The 18,864-nt window shown below is 37.3% G+C and overlaps 1 protein-coding gene across 5 annotated transcripts in view; it reads right to left on the bottom strand.

Annotated features, from left to right (window-relative positions):
* SORCS2 (sortilin related VPS10 domain containing receptor 2) overlaps positions 1–18,864 on the bottom strand; it is a 600,944-nt gene that overhangs the window by 46,291 nt on the left and 535,789 nt on the right. For all 5 annotated transcript variants that reach the window (XM_017828054.1, XM_017828052.1, XM_017828051.1 and 2 more), the window contains exons 13-14: positions 14,298–14,389; positions 12,758–12,865 (exon numbers count right to left, since the gene is read on the bottom strand). In XM_017828054.1, coding sequence (XP_017683543.1) covers positions 12,758–12,865; positions 14,298–14,389 — 200 coding nt within the window. The remainder of the gene's footprint in view (positions 1–12,757; positions 12,866–14,297; positions 14,390–18,864) is intronic.

The raw sequence follows: 18,864 nt of genomic DNA, 5'->3' as shown, positions 1-18,864 counted from the left end.
TTTTGTTTTGCCCTCAATTTTGTCCAAATCCAGACACAGCAGGAATGGTACAGTTTTGTTAAAAGCATTCTGCAGTGCACAGACATTTCTCTTGTCCTGAATACCAGGTTCAAAGTGGAACTAGGGTAGACCAGAAGTGAGTGAATGCTCAACTCTCTGCAGCACAGAGGCAACATCACCACACTAAGCATTTCTCCTGGTAAATGGATGTAGAGCTCTGAAGTCTACCAATGAGGCTGAAAAGTAGTTCAGAGAGATTAAAGATGTACAGTGATTTCTCCCCTTCCTTTCTGGTGTCTTTGCTTCTCATCCATAGCAGAGAGATGTAGATATCGATACATTATTGCCCACACTGCTCACACTGTAAGGACCTAACAAGCCACATGCATAGGAAACCACACCATCAGCAGTGCACTTAATGAAACAGAAACATATGCATTTAGTTTGTATGTCTTACTCTTTTCTTGCAAGGCTCTGAGATTAAAGGAGCTGGATCACCTAATTTCTTTCCTTCTAAATGCACCCATGGCTCAGAAGTAGAAGCAACACACGAAAATTAAAAAATGTGGCTCAATCCACTGGCTGTATGTGCACATATGTGTGTGGTCCCACATTTCTCATTGAGACCTCAGGATTTGGTTCCTTTTTCTGGTTCAGCTGGATCCTGAGAGCTGCTGTCACCATATAATCTTATTCATTGGTAGTTATATACTCAATAAAGTGACTACTTAGGTGGTCTCATGCTTTTTCTACAACGCCCGTTTCAATATGACTGGGTTTGCTGACAGACATGAAGTGTCTTTTGCATGCTAAATACCTGTACCTCTATTTTAAAAATCTTTGTTTCTCCATACGAGGTACTACCATAAAGAAGACTTCGCCATGTGCTTATGCAACACCTGTCTACCTCTGCGGTAGGTGCAATACCTACCTCAGTGAATGCTTCTCTAGACACCACAAAACTTTACAAATCTATTACATTTCTTTTACTAACCCATTTATCAACTAATATGTTCAAGTGCAAGGAGCCAAGTCCTGTTAAAGCTTCACTGCTGCCTCAAGGAAAGTATTTTCCACAGAACAAATCAAATTTTCTTCATTCATGTTAGCTATCTCAGGCAGATTAGTCAGGAAAGGAGAAGAAAGGAGATGGTGGTTTGAGTTCAAGGCAGAATAGAATAATGAAATTTTCCTGAAAGCATAAAACATAATCTCTGAACTATTATTAATTATATTTGAAATCTCATGAGGATGATTCCAAATGACTATGGCAAGGGAAACACGTTGACTATATGTATAAATACAGACACATACACACACATGTGTGTGTGTATGTGTATATATAACCAGAGATATGAAACAGCAAAATGAAGCTCAGAGAGTTACAGCATTAATTTTGATATCCACAAAGATACTAAACAAATTATTGAGCTATCTACTTCTAAGCACCTTGGAGATAATTAAAATGATAACAAACAGCTACCATGGATTTGTCAAAACCAAATCATGTCAAACTAATGTAATTTCCTCCTTTTACAGGGTAACTGGCTTAGCAGATAAAGGAAAGGAGAAAATCTAGCATATTCTGACCTTTGTTAAAACTGTTATACATTTCTAGCTGACATTGTCTCAATATAGAAAAGAAAGCATCAGTGCAGATAAAATCACTGTGAGGAGGAATGGGAGTACATATCCAATTAGAAGAATCCATTTTCAAAAGGTAGTTATCAAACAGGGAATATTTTGAGATATGTATCACAAAGATATGATGGGTGCACAGTCAATATTTTCATTAATACTCGTGAACAAATAAGAAACACAAAAAAATTTTGCAGATAACGCAGAAGGAAGGGAGTGGACATTGACTGATGGAAGCAATGCTCAGAAATCAATATGATGAAATACTCCAAAACCAAGTGCAAAAAGTACTTCTGGGGAAAAAAAAAACAAACTCACAACAAAGGTGCAAAACCAAGACAGAAAATAACTTTTAAATATCGAAGAAAAGACTTGGGGAATTCTAGGAAATTAAACCAAGAATGCAGTGTTGCTGCAAAATAAGAAAAACTAATTCTAGGTCGTATTCAGAAATGGAAAACAGAAGACATGGAGATAATTATTTTTATAAACTTGGCAAAAGTGGAGCCTCTGGAAGAATATCATGTCTAATTTTGGATATTTTATGCATATTTACACACCCAATAAAAATGAATTTGAAGAGGGGCAAAATGATTCATAAGGTGCTTAGAAAATATAACCAATGAAGAAAGATTGAGAGAATTGGGTTTTTCTCTGGAAAAGATAAAGCTGAGAAGTACAACAAAATGTTTTCAGCCATGTTATAGAGTGAAGAGCTGTCCTGAAGGAAGGGCAAGAAAGAGGAACTACAAGGATAAATAAACTTAAAAGATATAGCTGCACAATTCTCTTAATTCCTTCTCCTCAGTACTGGTGAAGCTACATGTGGAGTACTGGGTCCAATTTTGGGCTCCCCAGAACAAGAGAGAGATGGAAAGACTGGAGGGAGTGCAACAAAAAGCTGTGAAGGTGATGAAGGGGCTGGAGCATCTCTCCTATGAGGAGAGGTTGAGAGAAGTGGGACTGTTCAGCCTGAACAGTCTCTGGGACATCCACCAAAACCTGAAAGGAAGCTCCAAAGAAGATGGAGTCAGATTGTCTTCAGGGGTGCCCAGTGATAGGACTAGAGGCAACAGCCTCAAACTGAAACACAGGAGGTTTTCTCTGAACAAGAAACAATATTTTTACTGTGAGGGTGATCAAGTACTGGCACAGGTGCCTAGAAAGGTTGTGGAGTCTCCATCCTTGGAGATATTCAAAAGCCATCTGGAAACCATCCTGTGTGATTGGCTCTGGGTGAGCAAAGGGGTTGGACCACGAGATCTCCTGAGGTCCCTTCCAACCTCAACAATTTTATGATTCTAGAATTCTATAGAGGTAATGGTACAAGATATTGGAGTTGTTTATTCCTCCTCACCGGAGTGAGAAATTAGATACCATCAGGATTCAGATAGACATTAGACAAATTGGACAGATATTGTCAAGTTCCAAATCCTATAATGATAGAAAATTTATAGAAATTATTTTAGAAATTATGCAAAATCTACCAGAGTAATATGGAAGCTACATGCAAACTATATGTGCACACAGGAAAGGCACTGCTTCAATGGGTGAACTGTAACCTTCTCCTCTGTGGATTTTTAGCAGAAGATAGAAATAACTTTTACTGCCTGTTGGTCCAGCCTCCTGCAAAAAACTCCAAACTAACAAAAAACGTCATTTTTGTTATGGCTGTTCTGATTCTACAGACTGAAAATGAGGTTTTGACAGAGCACAGTAACTGCACCACTGCAAGTAAAATCCCATAGATTCAAGAAAGTGTCCCACTACAGTCACAAACCCCAATAAAAACGCAGTCATACCGCTTTGTAATTCATAGGGCAAATTTCCTAAGGAATCCAGCGCTTTACATGCATCCAGTTTAGCAAACTGTTTGAAAAAAAAGCTTAATGATTATTGATGCTGTGCTGCAGTAGCACATGTTGCTCTATAGTTGACAGAGTTTTGCAGACACATCAGATGAGTGCATTTAAATGTATTGCTAAATATCACTAGAATAAAAAAGAAGCATTTTTTCAAAGTAACAAAGGCATGCATTAAGTAGAATTCGATGGATTAGACAAAAATATGAACTACAATAAAGCAATACATAACAGCAATCACAATCTAATTGCTCAGGTTCAAAATATATATGTCGAATAAAATCATATGAATGGAACAAACTGGAACGGTTCAGCAAGTGTAACTGATGACTAGAAGTTATATATCAAGATGATAGTAATTCATAAGCTACTAAAACCTTCCTCTTGATTAATTGTATTACATTAGAAAGCCATCAAATCAATTCTGTTGAAACTATAAATGATGATGCTGTGATAAATAATTTTTGGAAGAAATTCCAATTACCTTGGAAATTAATTTACTTTTATTTGCAAGAATTTGGGATCCATAATTTTAACTTCAGTGTTTCAGCTGCCATAACAACTTTGTACATTTGTTCCTAGTTCATTTACGAGCCCATAATTTTTTAATTTGATTGCATCATTTGGTAGATAAGACAGTTTAATGCAGATTTTAAGCTAACTCATTTAAACTATTTGCTAGAGGATTGCTTGTTATTTCTGTTCCTGATAAAACTCATAATCAGGGGGAGCTAATTTAACAGAAATTATATGCAATGATAATCTTTTCCAGTAAATGCACATTTCTATTCAACATACAAGAGCATCTATGCAATAGATACTCCTGGTTCAGATGAGCAGTAATAGCTGTGTCACCTGCAAAGGCAACTGCAGCTATGAGGGTGTTGATGTTGGAGACTCCCAAAAACTTATCAGGTGAACATTCAGCTTCTATGACTTCATGCAGGAGAAATGAGCCTGAGTCTGACAACACACTGCTCATCTTGGATGTCAGAGACACAGTTTTTTATAAGCACTACATATGCCTTCCTCTTTAACTTTTCTGCTGCGTTCTTTAGGATTTTGTACATAGGTTTTCATAGCATCAAAACATTCTTTGCCACAGCAGATGGATTTTAGCTACAGAGTCACATATCACAGATCTCAACCCATATACATTGACACATCTTGAGCAACTTTTGTCGTATTGTGGTGGTTTACCTCTGAGCTGTTAGCCATATTGTCTCCAGACAAAGAAAATAGCTTTGAGCAGCCTTTTGTCTGGATCCTTAGAGCAGCACAGGTGAACCTACAAGTTTTATTCATGAATATCTGAGAACACGGAAAGACCTTAAAGCGGTGTGAGTGATCCTGCAGTACTTTCCCACCAAGGTCACAAAGACAGCACATGCAAAATTTATTCAGATGTTTATTGTAGCAACTAAAACTGTGCAAGTTTTGCAGTCATACTGAAGACTATTGATGACAACTGTGTGATGCACAGTTACTTTTGTTTTAAATCAGAAGCCTCTTTCATTATAGACTCACTGCTTTAATATCCCAAGAGCTGCGTTGGCTTTTTCTCTCCTCTATATGACTTTGTCATCCACTGTGATGTTCACAGGATGCTGTCAAGCAGAGTGTCTGCACAGTCCTGTATTGCCCTGTTGACACATCCTGCTGACTTGACATGCCAGTTAGGGGTGGATCAAGACCTTTGGATTTTTTGGGAGAGCCTTCAAATGTATACAGCTACTGACAATAAAACCTAAGATTTGAAACAGGGTCAATTGAGGATCCCACATACAGGTGATATGGGCAATCTCAATGGCTCTATCTTGGATAAAATGTCTAAATTCCTCTGGGCAGCACCTAAGCAAATATATCTAAGCATGTACCTGAAATTCTTTATGGATCTAAACCTCAATATATAACAGTGAGTATGTGAACAAGCTGGGAAAGGAAACCACACTCTCAAGAGATGCTATTTAATTATTTTAGCAACTCTTTCTGTCTCCTATACTTTTAAATGGAAGCAGTCACAGAGTTTTGCTAAAAAACAGTATTTATATCTTGTTCTCCATATGAGGCTTCTTTTTCTGCACTAAATCATATTAGTAGGAAACACAATTATCAGTGAAATTACTGTATTGTTAAAATATTTTTTAAACTGCGAGACCTCCGCGATAATTTTTAAAACACAATTGCAATTTCAGAATAAATACTCAATCTACCTTACAGTTCACTAGATATCAGAAGCCATTTACATAAAAACAGCAGCAACTTTCTCAGTTGTCTCCTGCGTAAAAGGATTAGTGTGTTAGAAGTCTCTTGTCAATTTATGGTGAGCTCAAAGAGCTGAGCCCTTTGCTTCACTTAGACCTTTACTACAAAGATGACAATATCACCGAAAAAGCAAATAAATGTGACAACCTTCTTTTTGTTCTGCCTGTTGTAGTTAATATTATTATAGTGCCTTTGAACATACAGCAAGACACAGGCCAAAATCTGTGGAGAAATTACCTAGCTGAGGGAGCAAAATGATGAAGTTGTGGCATGGAAGGATGTAAGTTAGTGTAGCCACTGCCAACAGGTAGTGTTCTCCTTAACTCACAGAAGTAACACTATTAATGAAAGATTTTCCAAGGAGATATGGGTTGGTAGAGCAGGTTAGCCATGACTATGTACTACAATGGTATTTAAAGACTAGTATTTTCAAAAAAAAAAAAAAAGAAAACAACAGGTTAATCTTTATAGCCACACTTTCCTTCCAACAGTTGTCTTTGCTTCCTTTACATCATTGTAAAATCAACAAAAACCTAAATAAGTCAAAGAGTTTGTACTAGTAAAATGAATGAAAGTAATGTAAGATTCAAGTTGCAGTCTGTTATACATCAAGATTATAATTCAGCATATTTTTCTAATTCCCCAAAAGAACATAACAGAGGTCATGTTTCAGTGGCCTTCCTAAATTGTAGCTACAGAAATGATGAATGCTTCCATGTGCAAAAGTAGACACCTGCCTACATAAAGCAACTGCACATAAAGAGTACTTGTGTACACAACAGATCATGTGCAACTATACTGAGACATTTATGATTTAAATGCCTTAAACTACAAACACATGCATATATTTAATGCACTAAAGAGAAGAGTAGGGTTATTTGGTTGGGCTGTAGTTTTTGGTTTGTTCTTTTGTTTTCTACTTTTTTGGCTGACAAAATGAAAAATGAGGGGAGGAAACAATTTAGTTGAAATTGAACCAAAATATGGTTTTTTTTCATTGCTTCCTGCTCCCAAAAACTAGTAATTGCCATTCATTCTTTAATGCCAAAACATCTTGGTTTCAGATCATTTGGGAAAAAAGAACGGAAATGAATGCTTAGGTTCTGAGAAGTGTTAGGGAGGAGCAGGATGAGGGTGTTCCCACTTTATCCAGAAGTTTTGGATTCCATAATCTTTATGAATTGCCTCCAAATTTTTTTTCCAATGTATTTGGTAAGTTCCTGTTCAAGAACAACCTTTTTACATAAAAGCTGTTTGGAAGAAATTGCAGATTTAATGCCTAGCCTGATGCTTTATGCAGAAGTAAATACAAAGTACACAGTGAACAAAATTGATTAAAGAGAAACATATAACACTGTAGAGGATAGCTTTGCATCATTCAACTCCCTGCTGTCATCTCACTTAAAGATCAAATTAATCTGAGATACTTACAAAATTTTATAATTAATTCTTTAGATACTACTTTTTTCCCCTACTCCCGTATTTAAAAATCAGGTCTCTTTTGTCACAGCTGGAAATTCTTCATTCAGATGTCACCTAGTAGAGCTAGAGTTAATAGCCTATAGTCACCTAAATTGTGGCTCCTTCATTTTGAGAGCAAATTATAGCAAAATAGAATTCAAATCCCCAGCCAAAATGAAGTAAAATGCTTTAAAAAAAAGTATTTGTTGGATAAGTTTCTAATGTCTATTTATTTGAAATAGAAAGTAAAATGGAAGCGAAGTTAGAGCACCAAAGCTTCAGGTCCTCAGCAACAGGGGCTCAAAATGACACAAAGACTCTATTTGGAATGAAAAAGTCACCTGTCACCTGTTTCCTGTCCTTCCCCCCTTAAATAAGGACAAGTTGATAACATTCTTACAGAACATGGATTCCTAACCTTTCAGTTCCTCTTATCCAAATATATTACCAGGTCTGCCCTAAAAATGTTCTAAATATGGGCTTTAGAGTGACACTGAAAGCATCATGCTTCTGAGTACATTATGAAGCTTCAAGGAAAGAAATTAAAAAAACAAAACTTCACCCACTGAACTTTTTTTGAGCAGAGAGAGAGAGACAGGTCTTGGCTCCAAGGTAGTGACATTACAATGCACTTCCTCTGCTAACATCTTTGTCTACAGAGATGACAGCAAAAGCATTAGATTGCTACTAAACAGGCACCTGTACACCTGCATGAGCTGATACCTAGATTATATTGGAGTAGAGCAACAAGTTTATTTTTTGAATGCTTTTTTCACCATGTTTTCTCCATCTGTTGACAGACATACATTCTTTCTCATGCAGAAAGCAGAATAACTAAGCAAGAGGTTAACTAGCTGCAAAAATAATCTAGAATTTGCCTTTGCAAATCAGCCATTCTCTCTTATGAGGCTTTATCTACCATCTATCTACCTTTTACAAGTGCTGTAGTATGAGAAAGTTAGTGGTGAAGCATTCACAATACAGAGAAGTATCTCCACCTAGTAAGACACTCAAAGACAACAGGAGTGTGCTGCCATGAGTGGCACAATAAGCCCCACAAACTACATGTAATGTTGACTTTTATTTATGTTGTTAAAGGTGAGGTTGACATTCCTAGCAAAATCAACAGCTGCAAAAATCCAGATGGCTCTCCCTAATATCTAACACCTGTTAATATCCACTTGGGTTTGAGTAATTTGACTATCTTCTTGTTTCCATTATCACCTATGAACCCAAAAGGAATGCAACAATGAACTTGCAAGACAGAAAAATGTGCATGCAGGGGTTCTTCAGTTCAGAGATGTCATAAAGTTCCCAGCAGCATCCTAAGTTGCTACTCTATGACACAATAGAAAAAAATATCCCTCTGGAAAAAATACAATTACCCATGAGGAAGATTTTGATTCTACCTGACATAAAGAAAAGCAGTCCTTTTATGTAACCTCTTATTGGCCTTTTAAAAGGGGCCATGGACTGCGGAACTATGGTTATTGTGCCTACTGGGTTTACACCGTAATCTAAATAACCTGGTTTGGGAAACACTCTCAGAAACTGAAATGTGATTTAGAAGCAATTTTAACAGGCTTGAAACTTTTATTACATTAACTAATTCCTCTGAAGAGGAACATCAATATTTCAGACACACAAAAATTCTTCCTTTTGCACTGCTAGGTAGTTACTCGATCCAGTGTTATTAAGTAATTTTTCCCAGATATAAGATATTGTTAAGTATAAAACTGGGTTGCAGTACCTTTCATTCTTACAGAATTTAGCACAAAATAAAACCTACTAGACCATGCAATATTTTGATGAAAATATATCAATCAGTTGAGAAAATTTCTTAACGAAGACTATTTATTCATTTAAGTAAAAATAAATAGCAGATTTGAGCTCTTCATTTAGAAGGTGATTTTCCCACAGATCAAGTTTCCTAAACTTTATGAATACTTTATTACTTCTCCTTCCTAAAACTCCTAACTAGGTCTCTTTAGAATTTGGTTTTTATACAGAATGAGTTTCCTAAAGTTTTTGAATACTTTACCACTTAAAACTCCTAAAAATCTTGACTAGGTCTTTTGCAGAGCACAATGGAATAAAATATATTTTCCTTGGCATTTGTGTGTACATATTTTGAATACCGCAGGGGATTTGGATGAATGATTTAGATTAATGTTGACTGGCGGATGACAACTCAGTTTTATGAAAACTTTTGACAAGTTAACATTTGGTTTTCTTCTCTGTTTTGGAGAAAACACAAAACTTTCCAAAATGAAGACTTGAGGCAACCAGGTTTGCATTCTCCTGCCTCTTCAGTAAAGCTTACCAGACCACTTCATTTTAGAATGGAAAAGAGTGACGAGTGACATTCCTCAGGGGTCACTATTGGGACTGGTGCTGTTTAACATCTTTGCTGGTGACACGGACAGTGGGATCGAGCGCACCCCCAGCAAGTTTTTCAGTGACACTAAACTGTGTGGTGAGAAGGGATGCCATCCAGAGGGACCTTGACAGGCTTGAGAGGAGGGCCTGCGTAGAGTTTAAGTTCAACAAGGCTGGAGCACCTGTCCTATGATGACAGGCTGAAAGAGTTGGGGTTGTTCAGCCTGGAGAAGAGAAGGCTCCAGGGAGACCTTACAGTAGCTTCCAGTACCTGAAAGGGAGCTACAAGAGAGCTGGAGGGGGACTTTTCACAAGGGCGTGTAGTGATAGAACAAGGGGGAATGGCCTTAAGTTGAAGGAGAGTAGGCTGAGATTAGATCCTAGGAAGAAATTCTTCACTGGGAGCATGGTGAGATACTGGAACAGGTTGCCCAGAGAAGTTGTGGATACCCCATCCCAGGAAGTGTTGAAGGCCTGGTCAGATGGGCTTTGAGCAACTTGTTCTAGTGAAAGGTGTCCCTGCTCATGGCAGGGGCATTGGGCATCTTGAAGGGCCCTTCCAACCCAAAGCATTCTGTGATTCTATGATTCTGTGACTTTGGATAAGTTAAGGCAGAACTGGAATTCAAATGCAAGTCACTTCAAAGTCAAGTCAATATCCCAGACACCATGCTGGAGGATGAGAAATCTCTCTTACAGATAGTGTTACCAGGTCCCTTAGTATCTTTCCCAGATAACCTTTTATGGATTTTTTTTCTTTTAATACAAATTAAAAACCTTGAAGGAAATCCCTAAGTTGACTTCAGTGGAAATAGGACTTTACCCTACTGTAACAGTGATTTCCTATACAAGAAAAATATTATTTGACTCCTTTGTGAGTTTATTCTAGAAGCTTTAAATAAAATACTGTCTGTTCCTCAATTTTTCTGCAGACTTTTACAGTTATTACCTTCCCAATTCAGAATTATGCTCTCTCTCCTAATCTATGCACATTTTGACATTGGACTCTTTATTCAAAAAACCTTCATACTATCAAATAAAATATACTTCATAAAAAACCTTCATAGTATCAGATAAAATATACTTCATAAAATCAAATTCCCATACTATTGAAAAATGTCAGACTAGGTCCTTAGTAATGGATTTGGGGATTCCTCAAGGTGAAAGACACTACTAATTTATTTCCATTACCAGACACAGGTTCATCTTACTATGTTCTACTCAGAAGAAATTTTTATCTAATAAAATGAAAAATGTGGCATAGTTGATTCTTGTTTTTTTCCAGGGACTGTGTATTAGGGGATGACATTACTCAAAACCAGCAAATAACTGTAGATGAACTCAAGCACAACAACTTAGTGCAAGAATAAGTTTTCAGAGAAAATGAACTAAGCCAGACAGAACGACAAAACGTCTTGACATTAAGTCAGACTGAGCACCGCTGGGCTGACAACATCACCCTTAAGGTAAAGCTGCAATCAAAAGCAGCAGGAGAGACAAGGAAGCTGATACAACAGCATCAGCACAACACATTCAGCAGGTTTATTCTTCTCATTATCTTCAGATTCTGGCAGGAATTTTGAAAGTGTTTTCAGGGCCAGTCTGTGATATTAAATGTTTGATGTCCTCCATGTTCTGTAGAACTAGCTAAAAAGTAAGATCCTACAAGTCTGGCATTGAGATGCTGGAGTCATATTCTTGTTCTGCCTTTAGAAATATATGTCATATGATGCTTTTTTTGTCAATCTGGGCTCATGTACCAAAACTAGCTACAATTTTATATATTTCAGATTGATGATTTTAAAAAAGTATCATGCTTTACAAGAGCTCTTTAGTCCATTCAGCCAGTATTTAAACACATCTTCACCAAATCACTGTTTTTAATGATACTTAATAAGAAAAAAAAACAATCCGGAGCATATAGTCATCACACATCGTTTTATCTGCCAGTAAGTACAGTTCAGGATAAGCTTTTGATCCCTCTGCTTTTACTGAAGTCAATGGAAATAAATCCCTCATTCAGAGGTATAAGTGTCTTCATGTGGCATATATTATACCATAAATAAACCTGTGCTCGAGAAAAGGCGAAGATGGTGGGATAATACTGTTCTTCTCAGGCCATAAATGTATAATGGAGGATAAATGAGGCAGTGGAGAAAGAAAGAAATAACTAAGAGGCCAAATTTACCTCTGTGCAGTACAGCATTATGAAGTCGGCACAATGCTTTTAAGTACATTGGGTAGGATTTCTGTTTTGCTGAGGATCCTTTACACAAGTCCACATTGGGCTATTAATTTATTTTTCCCTGGGGAAAATGCTACTGGTCAAAGGTAGCTCTATCTGTAACTCCTAGGAGAAAAAGCTTGTCATGAAGACACTGAGCTCCATTATAAAGGATCGCACAAACTGCTGTTATAGCAGCACATACAACAACCTGCACATCTCTGAGTGCACTCCCCTTTCTGGGTGCAGCCAGCAAGTGCCTTTCTCCCTAACTGGACAGGTGTTTCTTACTCTCAGACACTTCTAAAATATTAGCGTTTATTGTGGAGATGGAGCAAAACCTTCAGCTCAGATCCAGATGTCCCTGGCCCTTTGGAAAGAGACAGATAAACAGGGGCCTGTGTTGCAGAATTTGGCTATTTTTAACTCTATTCACAGCATCTGCCTCAGTCACCACACAGAATAAAAACAGGCATTTGTTAGCACAGTGCTTGGTTACACAAAGTACTGCAATGCTAGTTACTAGGACAACAATATAGTTGCTTACACTGTGAAGACAATAAATATTTAACATTTTTGATGTCTGACTAAAAATCCATAGGGGAAAAAAATGGAGAAAATAGGGGGCTTTTTCCTCTACATTTTTCAGATTTGTATTGCAGTTTTATTATTCCACTTTCCCTGGTGGTATCTTTGCAAGATTTCTTATGAACATAATCCTTTTTACAATCTGAAATACTGCACTCAGATAATTTCTAAGTCAGGTTACATACCAGGACAGTTTGGACATCAGTGTAAGAGTCTGTGTGACTGCAAGAAGCAAAAGCGACTGACTCAAGGACTATCTCAAACATGCACAACTGAAAATATGCTCAAGTGCATAAGCAGAGAGAGAGCCCTGAGAGCAGAGATGAAACCAAAACCTTACGTCATGACCAGTGTCTCATCTCCAGGTTCACTAAGTAATCCATCTACAAAGACTGAAGTGCTGGTAAAATTATGTGTGCTCCAAGTCTGGCCTTCATCTATGCTGAACCTGTAAAAAAGCAGAAATGGTTTTCATTTCCAACTATTACTATACAAAGCAGAATTCACTTAATAAAAAAACCCCAACTCACTACTAAAGCCTAGGATTTTTGATCACAAAAATACAATATGCCTAGACAGTATATCAGAGTAATGTGATATTTTTTCAGCATCATATCCAGTGGTTCACATCTTTATGAGAAGGTATATGATAAATTTGCCACAACAATAAAAATTCTCAGGGAGATAAAAAGAGCTCTGTCAACAAACTATCTTCCTACCTTGTGGCTTCAAAAGCAAGTTAATTTACACTTCATTCTTTCTAGTAGCCTCTGACTAGAGACCTGTTAAGCAGAGGTCAGTGAAACAGCAGAGGCAAAAGAGCCCAACTGCTAAAACATGTGGGAGATGCAGTAACTGCAGGCACCGAGATGATGATGGCCCTTCACAGCTGCTACCAGCCACTTAAAAATTTGCAGAAGGCACTGATGAATCCACAGAATATATTTCAGATATTCTGTGCAGCCAAAATTTAGGAATCAAAGTCTCTTTTCTTCTGTACATTTCCTCCAGGTCTTTTGGATAGTAGGTTAGTGATGACATTCTAGCTAACCAGGTACACAGCTAGTTCCTATTACTATATGCAATTCTGCAAAAATGAACCTAGTCACAAGTGATAAAGATCTCTTACAGTTTTTTTATGCTGAAAATCATAGTTCTGCATGCCATTGCATAAGGTTACCATATTTTGCTGCACTATCATGCAGTCTAAAACTTGATATTTTATAACAAAACGCTTTGCAGCAAACCTTTCCTTCTCAGCCAAAGAAGCTGAGAAGGTCACTCGCTACATTACCACTGTATGACAGGATCTATGCACACTACAAACTCTGTTTCTGGCAGACCATATTACATGGCACATAAGCACACATAACTTTGCCTGTTGGTTCTCAAAGTCTACATTATATTGCTCTTGCCAGAGAGACTCAGGGCTATTCTCCAATTTCACTGTGGCCCTGGGAGAGGATAGAGATCTATTACAGTACCAATGAACTGTCCTGACTGCATGCATAAGCCACATATGGATCATAGGTTGAGCATAATTGACATGCACTGCTGGTGTCAACCAGCAGAAGATAAAAATCAATGGTGAACATGGCTTGTACTGTAGAGTTCCAGAATAGCCTTTGAAGCAAAAAAACCCTACACTGATGCAAGGGAATTTTATTATGATTAATGCATTATGCCATGCTATCTTCAGCACCATGAAATAATCTTTAAGAAAACATCCAACTGCATTTTATTGACTTAATGAATGTTAAATTAAGCTGACTCCACCTGTGTTTCATACATGATCATGTTAAAATGCTTATCTTTAACTCTGAACTTTGCCTGAGGTCTTGAATACGCAATAGCTCTACTCTAATTAACTGTAGGATTACTTGAGTATTTTCAGAGGGATAGAGGTGTCTTTGATAGCCACAATAACTCCACCATGGTCCAAGTACAAGATATGGTGCTCTTCTTCAAAGACCTACAAGTCAGACAAAAAAAGGCCAGCTAAGCAAATGTACAAAACAGCTGAAATAAAATGTACAAGCAAACAAGGATTAATAGACTTTTATATTTTACAATGTCCACACTTCAAACTGAAAAGGACATAAAAGTCAGGTTATCTCCTGTATTTGTTCCAGCTGTAAAAGAAAAGGAAGTTAAGTAGGTGAATCACAAAATGTTCAGGTTCAAATCACAGTTAGATTAAACTGCCTAAATGATTTTAGCCCAAGATGATATTTCTCACAGTATGCATTCTCCATTCCTTCCTATTATACATCACCAAGTGACCTATCACCTTGCTTTGGTATTTGCCATATTCTGTGTACCTTGCAAAATAAAATGCTTTGTAGTTTAATTCTAAGAAAAATAGGAAAAGTATTGCTGCCCCTGACTTTCTCACGTTACCCAGAAACTACAGAACTTGAAATAATTGGTACAAGCATGTTTTCTGCATTTCCAGTGTCAGTGATTTATTTAAGTTCAAACACGTGATCTCCCATGGAGGCCACTCTGAGTTTTGAACCAAAATACATGTAATACTGATTTAATGGTATAAATGATTAAAAATTTCCTAAATTATTTAAATTCCTTTTCTAGAAGTCATCAGCAGTAGTAAAATAAATCCACAGGTAGATATGTTCCCTTTCTTACATCTGAAATATGTTTTAAGACATGGTTTACTTGTGTTATTAACATGTGAAAGTTCATTTAACACAAGAGCAAGTGGTAAGGTGAGAGTTATCACACACACTAGACAAACATGCGGTCAAAGCAAAGGTAAAACCCATAAAGGTTAGCTTTACTTTGCTATGTGAATGAAAAAATATTGATAATACAAATGCTTTTTTTTCTTTTTTTTTTGGCAAAAGTGAGTGCTACATTTAGAGAATTTATCAGCAAGACTGAACCAGAGCTGCAGTGGAAATATCCTAAAGCATACTGACAGTTACTTCAAAAAATAGCAAGCATGTAATTTGGGTTGAGAATTCAGTCTTCCTCTCATCTAGTAAGAACATATTTTATGGGAATCCTAGGGTTTCAAGTGTCTGATCAGTTCTTCAATGTTGCAAATTTACAGGCAAAACCCTGATACGAGGCATTTATAGTCCTATCTACTTATTCTACACAGCTGCATATTTTAGAAGAGATTTCAGTAAAGGACAGACATTAATTTTAGATGCACTTCAAAAGGATGAGATCAGCTGGAGTCAGAAAAGCAAGCAGAGTTTTGATCCTCCTCTAAACTTTGTTTGAACTTCCGCTCAAATCAAAATGCAACAGTTTATGCTGGGGCATGAAGTCTCCCAAAGCTTCAGCATCACAATGAGGATAAAGGAAGCTGGTATCTGTACCAGTTTATCCAAATAAGGTTTTCCCAGAGAAGCAGCATGGCAGTGCCCCACGTATCATTTTAGTATCCTGCTTTAGCACAGCAGACACATTACACACATATCAGTGCCATCATTATATCATGCTTTTCTTGCACACACTTCAAACATTTTGTAACCAAACTGTATGAAATTCCTTATGAAAGCAACCCTTCATCTTCAGCACATTGAAAAGAATTAACTATTTAATGCATAAAAGTAAATATTTATCTCTACTTTCTGGAAATGAAAACAAGACCAACAGTTTGCAAAGGATTCAGGCAAAGGTGGGACCAGTGTCAAAGCTGAAGTCCAAAACCGAGAACATATCTGTTCACAGCAAACCACAAATTTTGATATTTGTCACTCCACTAACTAAAGCCAGGAAACAAATGTGTTGTGATCCTTACTAATACACAGCCACGAAGGAACAAGATTTTTATGACTTATTTATGTAATTTTTCAAGCACGTTATATGCCTTATAATCATAATATCAACTTCTATTCTCTTCCCCTGTCCGCTCTGCTCTAAAGGTTTCTTTTTCTGTGTCTGTCCCAACAACTTCAGCAGCTATTTCAGGTCAGAATATCTGTTGGGCGCAATTATTAAAACCCCATGAAATCAGTGAAAACACATTGAAATGATCCGATTTTACTCTGCAATGCAGAAGTTTCAAAAATAACCAGAAATTCCCAAAGTCACTTGCTTCTCTCATCAAGTGTCATCCATTTCTAGATTCAAAGCTGGAAATGGAAGTTTCCTACACAGAATGAGCCAGTTGGACCTTCCTAGAGTTAAAAGGGTGGAATTTTAGCCTGTTTTGCTGTGCTTAAAGTTGTTACCATCCACTTCCTGAGATGTCTGCAGGAAAACAAGTATTCTCGCTTAAACAAAGGTTTTCCAAGTTGCTTTGATGCAAAAGAATTTAACACAGAGAAATAACATTCCAATAAAAAAAAGCACTAGATTAAAGTCCCAGAGATCTAGATTCAGTTCCTAGACATACAACAGGCTTTCTGTTTATTAGCTTAACCAAGCATTTTGCTGCTACAAGAGCTACTTTGGTAGCAGATCAAATATGAAAGGTTTTTGCTGTTCTTTTCCTTTTATTTATGCCACTTCTTTTGAAAGCCAGACCTTTCTCTTACTCTGTCCTATTTCAAATACAGTGTTGTAACAGACGCTGTTGAAATAGCAACAGCAACCACAACTGTGAACAGAAATTAGCATTTTAAAGAAATAAACCCACTTCTATATATATATATATATACAAGGTCATCCTTAGCATTTAACAAAGTATCCTAATATTTCATGTTCATTTACGCATTTTGTGATACTGTTTTGCTGGTAGAACAGAAGGGAAGCCTTTCAAATAAACTTATCTGTTCCATGAGTTCACCATAGCCTATGCCTCCATGGTCCACTTGGCACTTATTTTTATAGTTGGGCTCAATGATCTTAAGGGTCTTTTCCAACCTAAACAATTCTACGACTCTACAGTTCTGATTCTAAGCCCATGTAGTTCATGATAGTGTCAAGGTGAGATTCCCTTCTCCTACAGACCAGTTCACTGTTGCTGCACGGATGTCTAACCTGCTTATCAATCAGCTCCTAAACTACTGCTATTTGCAGTGCAATGTTGTACAGTACACAGCTACAAATTTCAGTTTTTCTTAAAAAAAAAGTGATGGTTTCAAGATATTCCAACAAGCAGCTCAGGCACCATGCAATAGAAAGGTAGAAGAACAACTAGAGCCAACCCAAGTGATATTGTGGTTACTTATAATCACAGTCCTTGTTTTTACTTTTTGCATGAGCTGGCAGAGTCAGGACACAGGAACAACCACAAAACCACAGATGAAATGCAAAGAGTAAATTTATTCTCATTACCTGGCCAACCAGGGGCTGAAGCAGCACCTGGGCAGAGACACACAAGTGGGAATGCAGGAACTGAAGAGCTCAGTCCATGCGAAAGGATCACCCACCCTGCTGTTTTCACATGTATTTCAGGGATTTGCTCAGCCACAATTTACCACTCTGCTTTGATCTTTCAGGGGATCTCAAGCATGTGTGACAGTGTGCCTCTAAGTCTATCACAGACCTATGTTATCTAAACATAGATGGTCTACTTGGCCAGCACATAAGGCCAAACAACAATATATGTGGGTTTTGACACACGAGCTGCACATCACCTGACTGCGTTTATAATCCTCCTCACCAAACTTCCATTATTTCCCCAAACATTTCCATTTATCCCCAGTATTTACTTAATTTCACAGAACTCCCATTTAGGGACTTATTTCTATCTGTAAACACTGGCCGTGTTTATACGTAACCCTTCCTGAACTCTTCAATGACCACACCATATGCAATCTATGGAAATATGGGTTCAGGTGAAATCATGGAATCATAGAATCATTAAGACCTCTAAGATCATTGAGTCTAACCATGAACCCTGAACACTTTCAAGTCCACTACTAAACCATGTTCCTAAGTGCCATATCCACAGGTTATTTGAACACTTCCAAGGATGGTGACTCAGCCACTTCCCTGGGCAGCTTGTTCCAAGGAAATTTTTCCTTATATCCAATCTAAACCTCTCTTGGTGCAAGATGAGGCTGTTTTCTCTTGTCCTATTGCTTGTTACCTGGGAGGTGAAACCAATCCCCACCTTTCTACAACCTCCTTTCAGGTAGTTGTAGAGAGTAGGAAGGACCCCCATGAGCCTTAAAATCATTTAAGTATATACAGCTGGTTAAGAAATTATGGAAAGAAAATGATCAGCAGATTGTTGTTAAAGTGAGAATGTATTACAAACTCAAGGAGTGGCTCCAGTTAAGAATCACAAACTGGATTTGCATCAACAATGTGATGCTACTGCAAGGAATAGAAATCTTCTGAAATGGGGTGCCAGTCATGTCAAAACATCAAGGGCAATCATTTTATTCTGTTTAGTACTAATAAAATTTGTAATTTTGCATTCAGTTTTACCATGCTTCAGGAGGGGCATGTCATATTAGACAGTCCAATAAATGAGGAACAAAAAGGAAAAAAAAAACCACTTCAAAAATTTGATTCACTAGG

The sequence above is a fragment of the Lepidothrix coronata genome, unplaced genomic scaffold, assembly GCF_001604755.1.
Source record: "Lepidothrix coronata isolate B3197 unplaced genomic scaffold, Lepidothrix_coronata-1.0 Scaffold145, whole genome shotgun sequence".
Taxonomy (NCBI): domain Eukaryota; kingdom Metazoa; phylum Chordata; class Aves; order Passeriformes; family Pipridae; genus Lepidothrix; species Lepidothrix coronata.
This window is presented reverse-complemented; position numbering and strand designations above follow the sequence as displayed.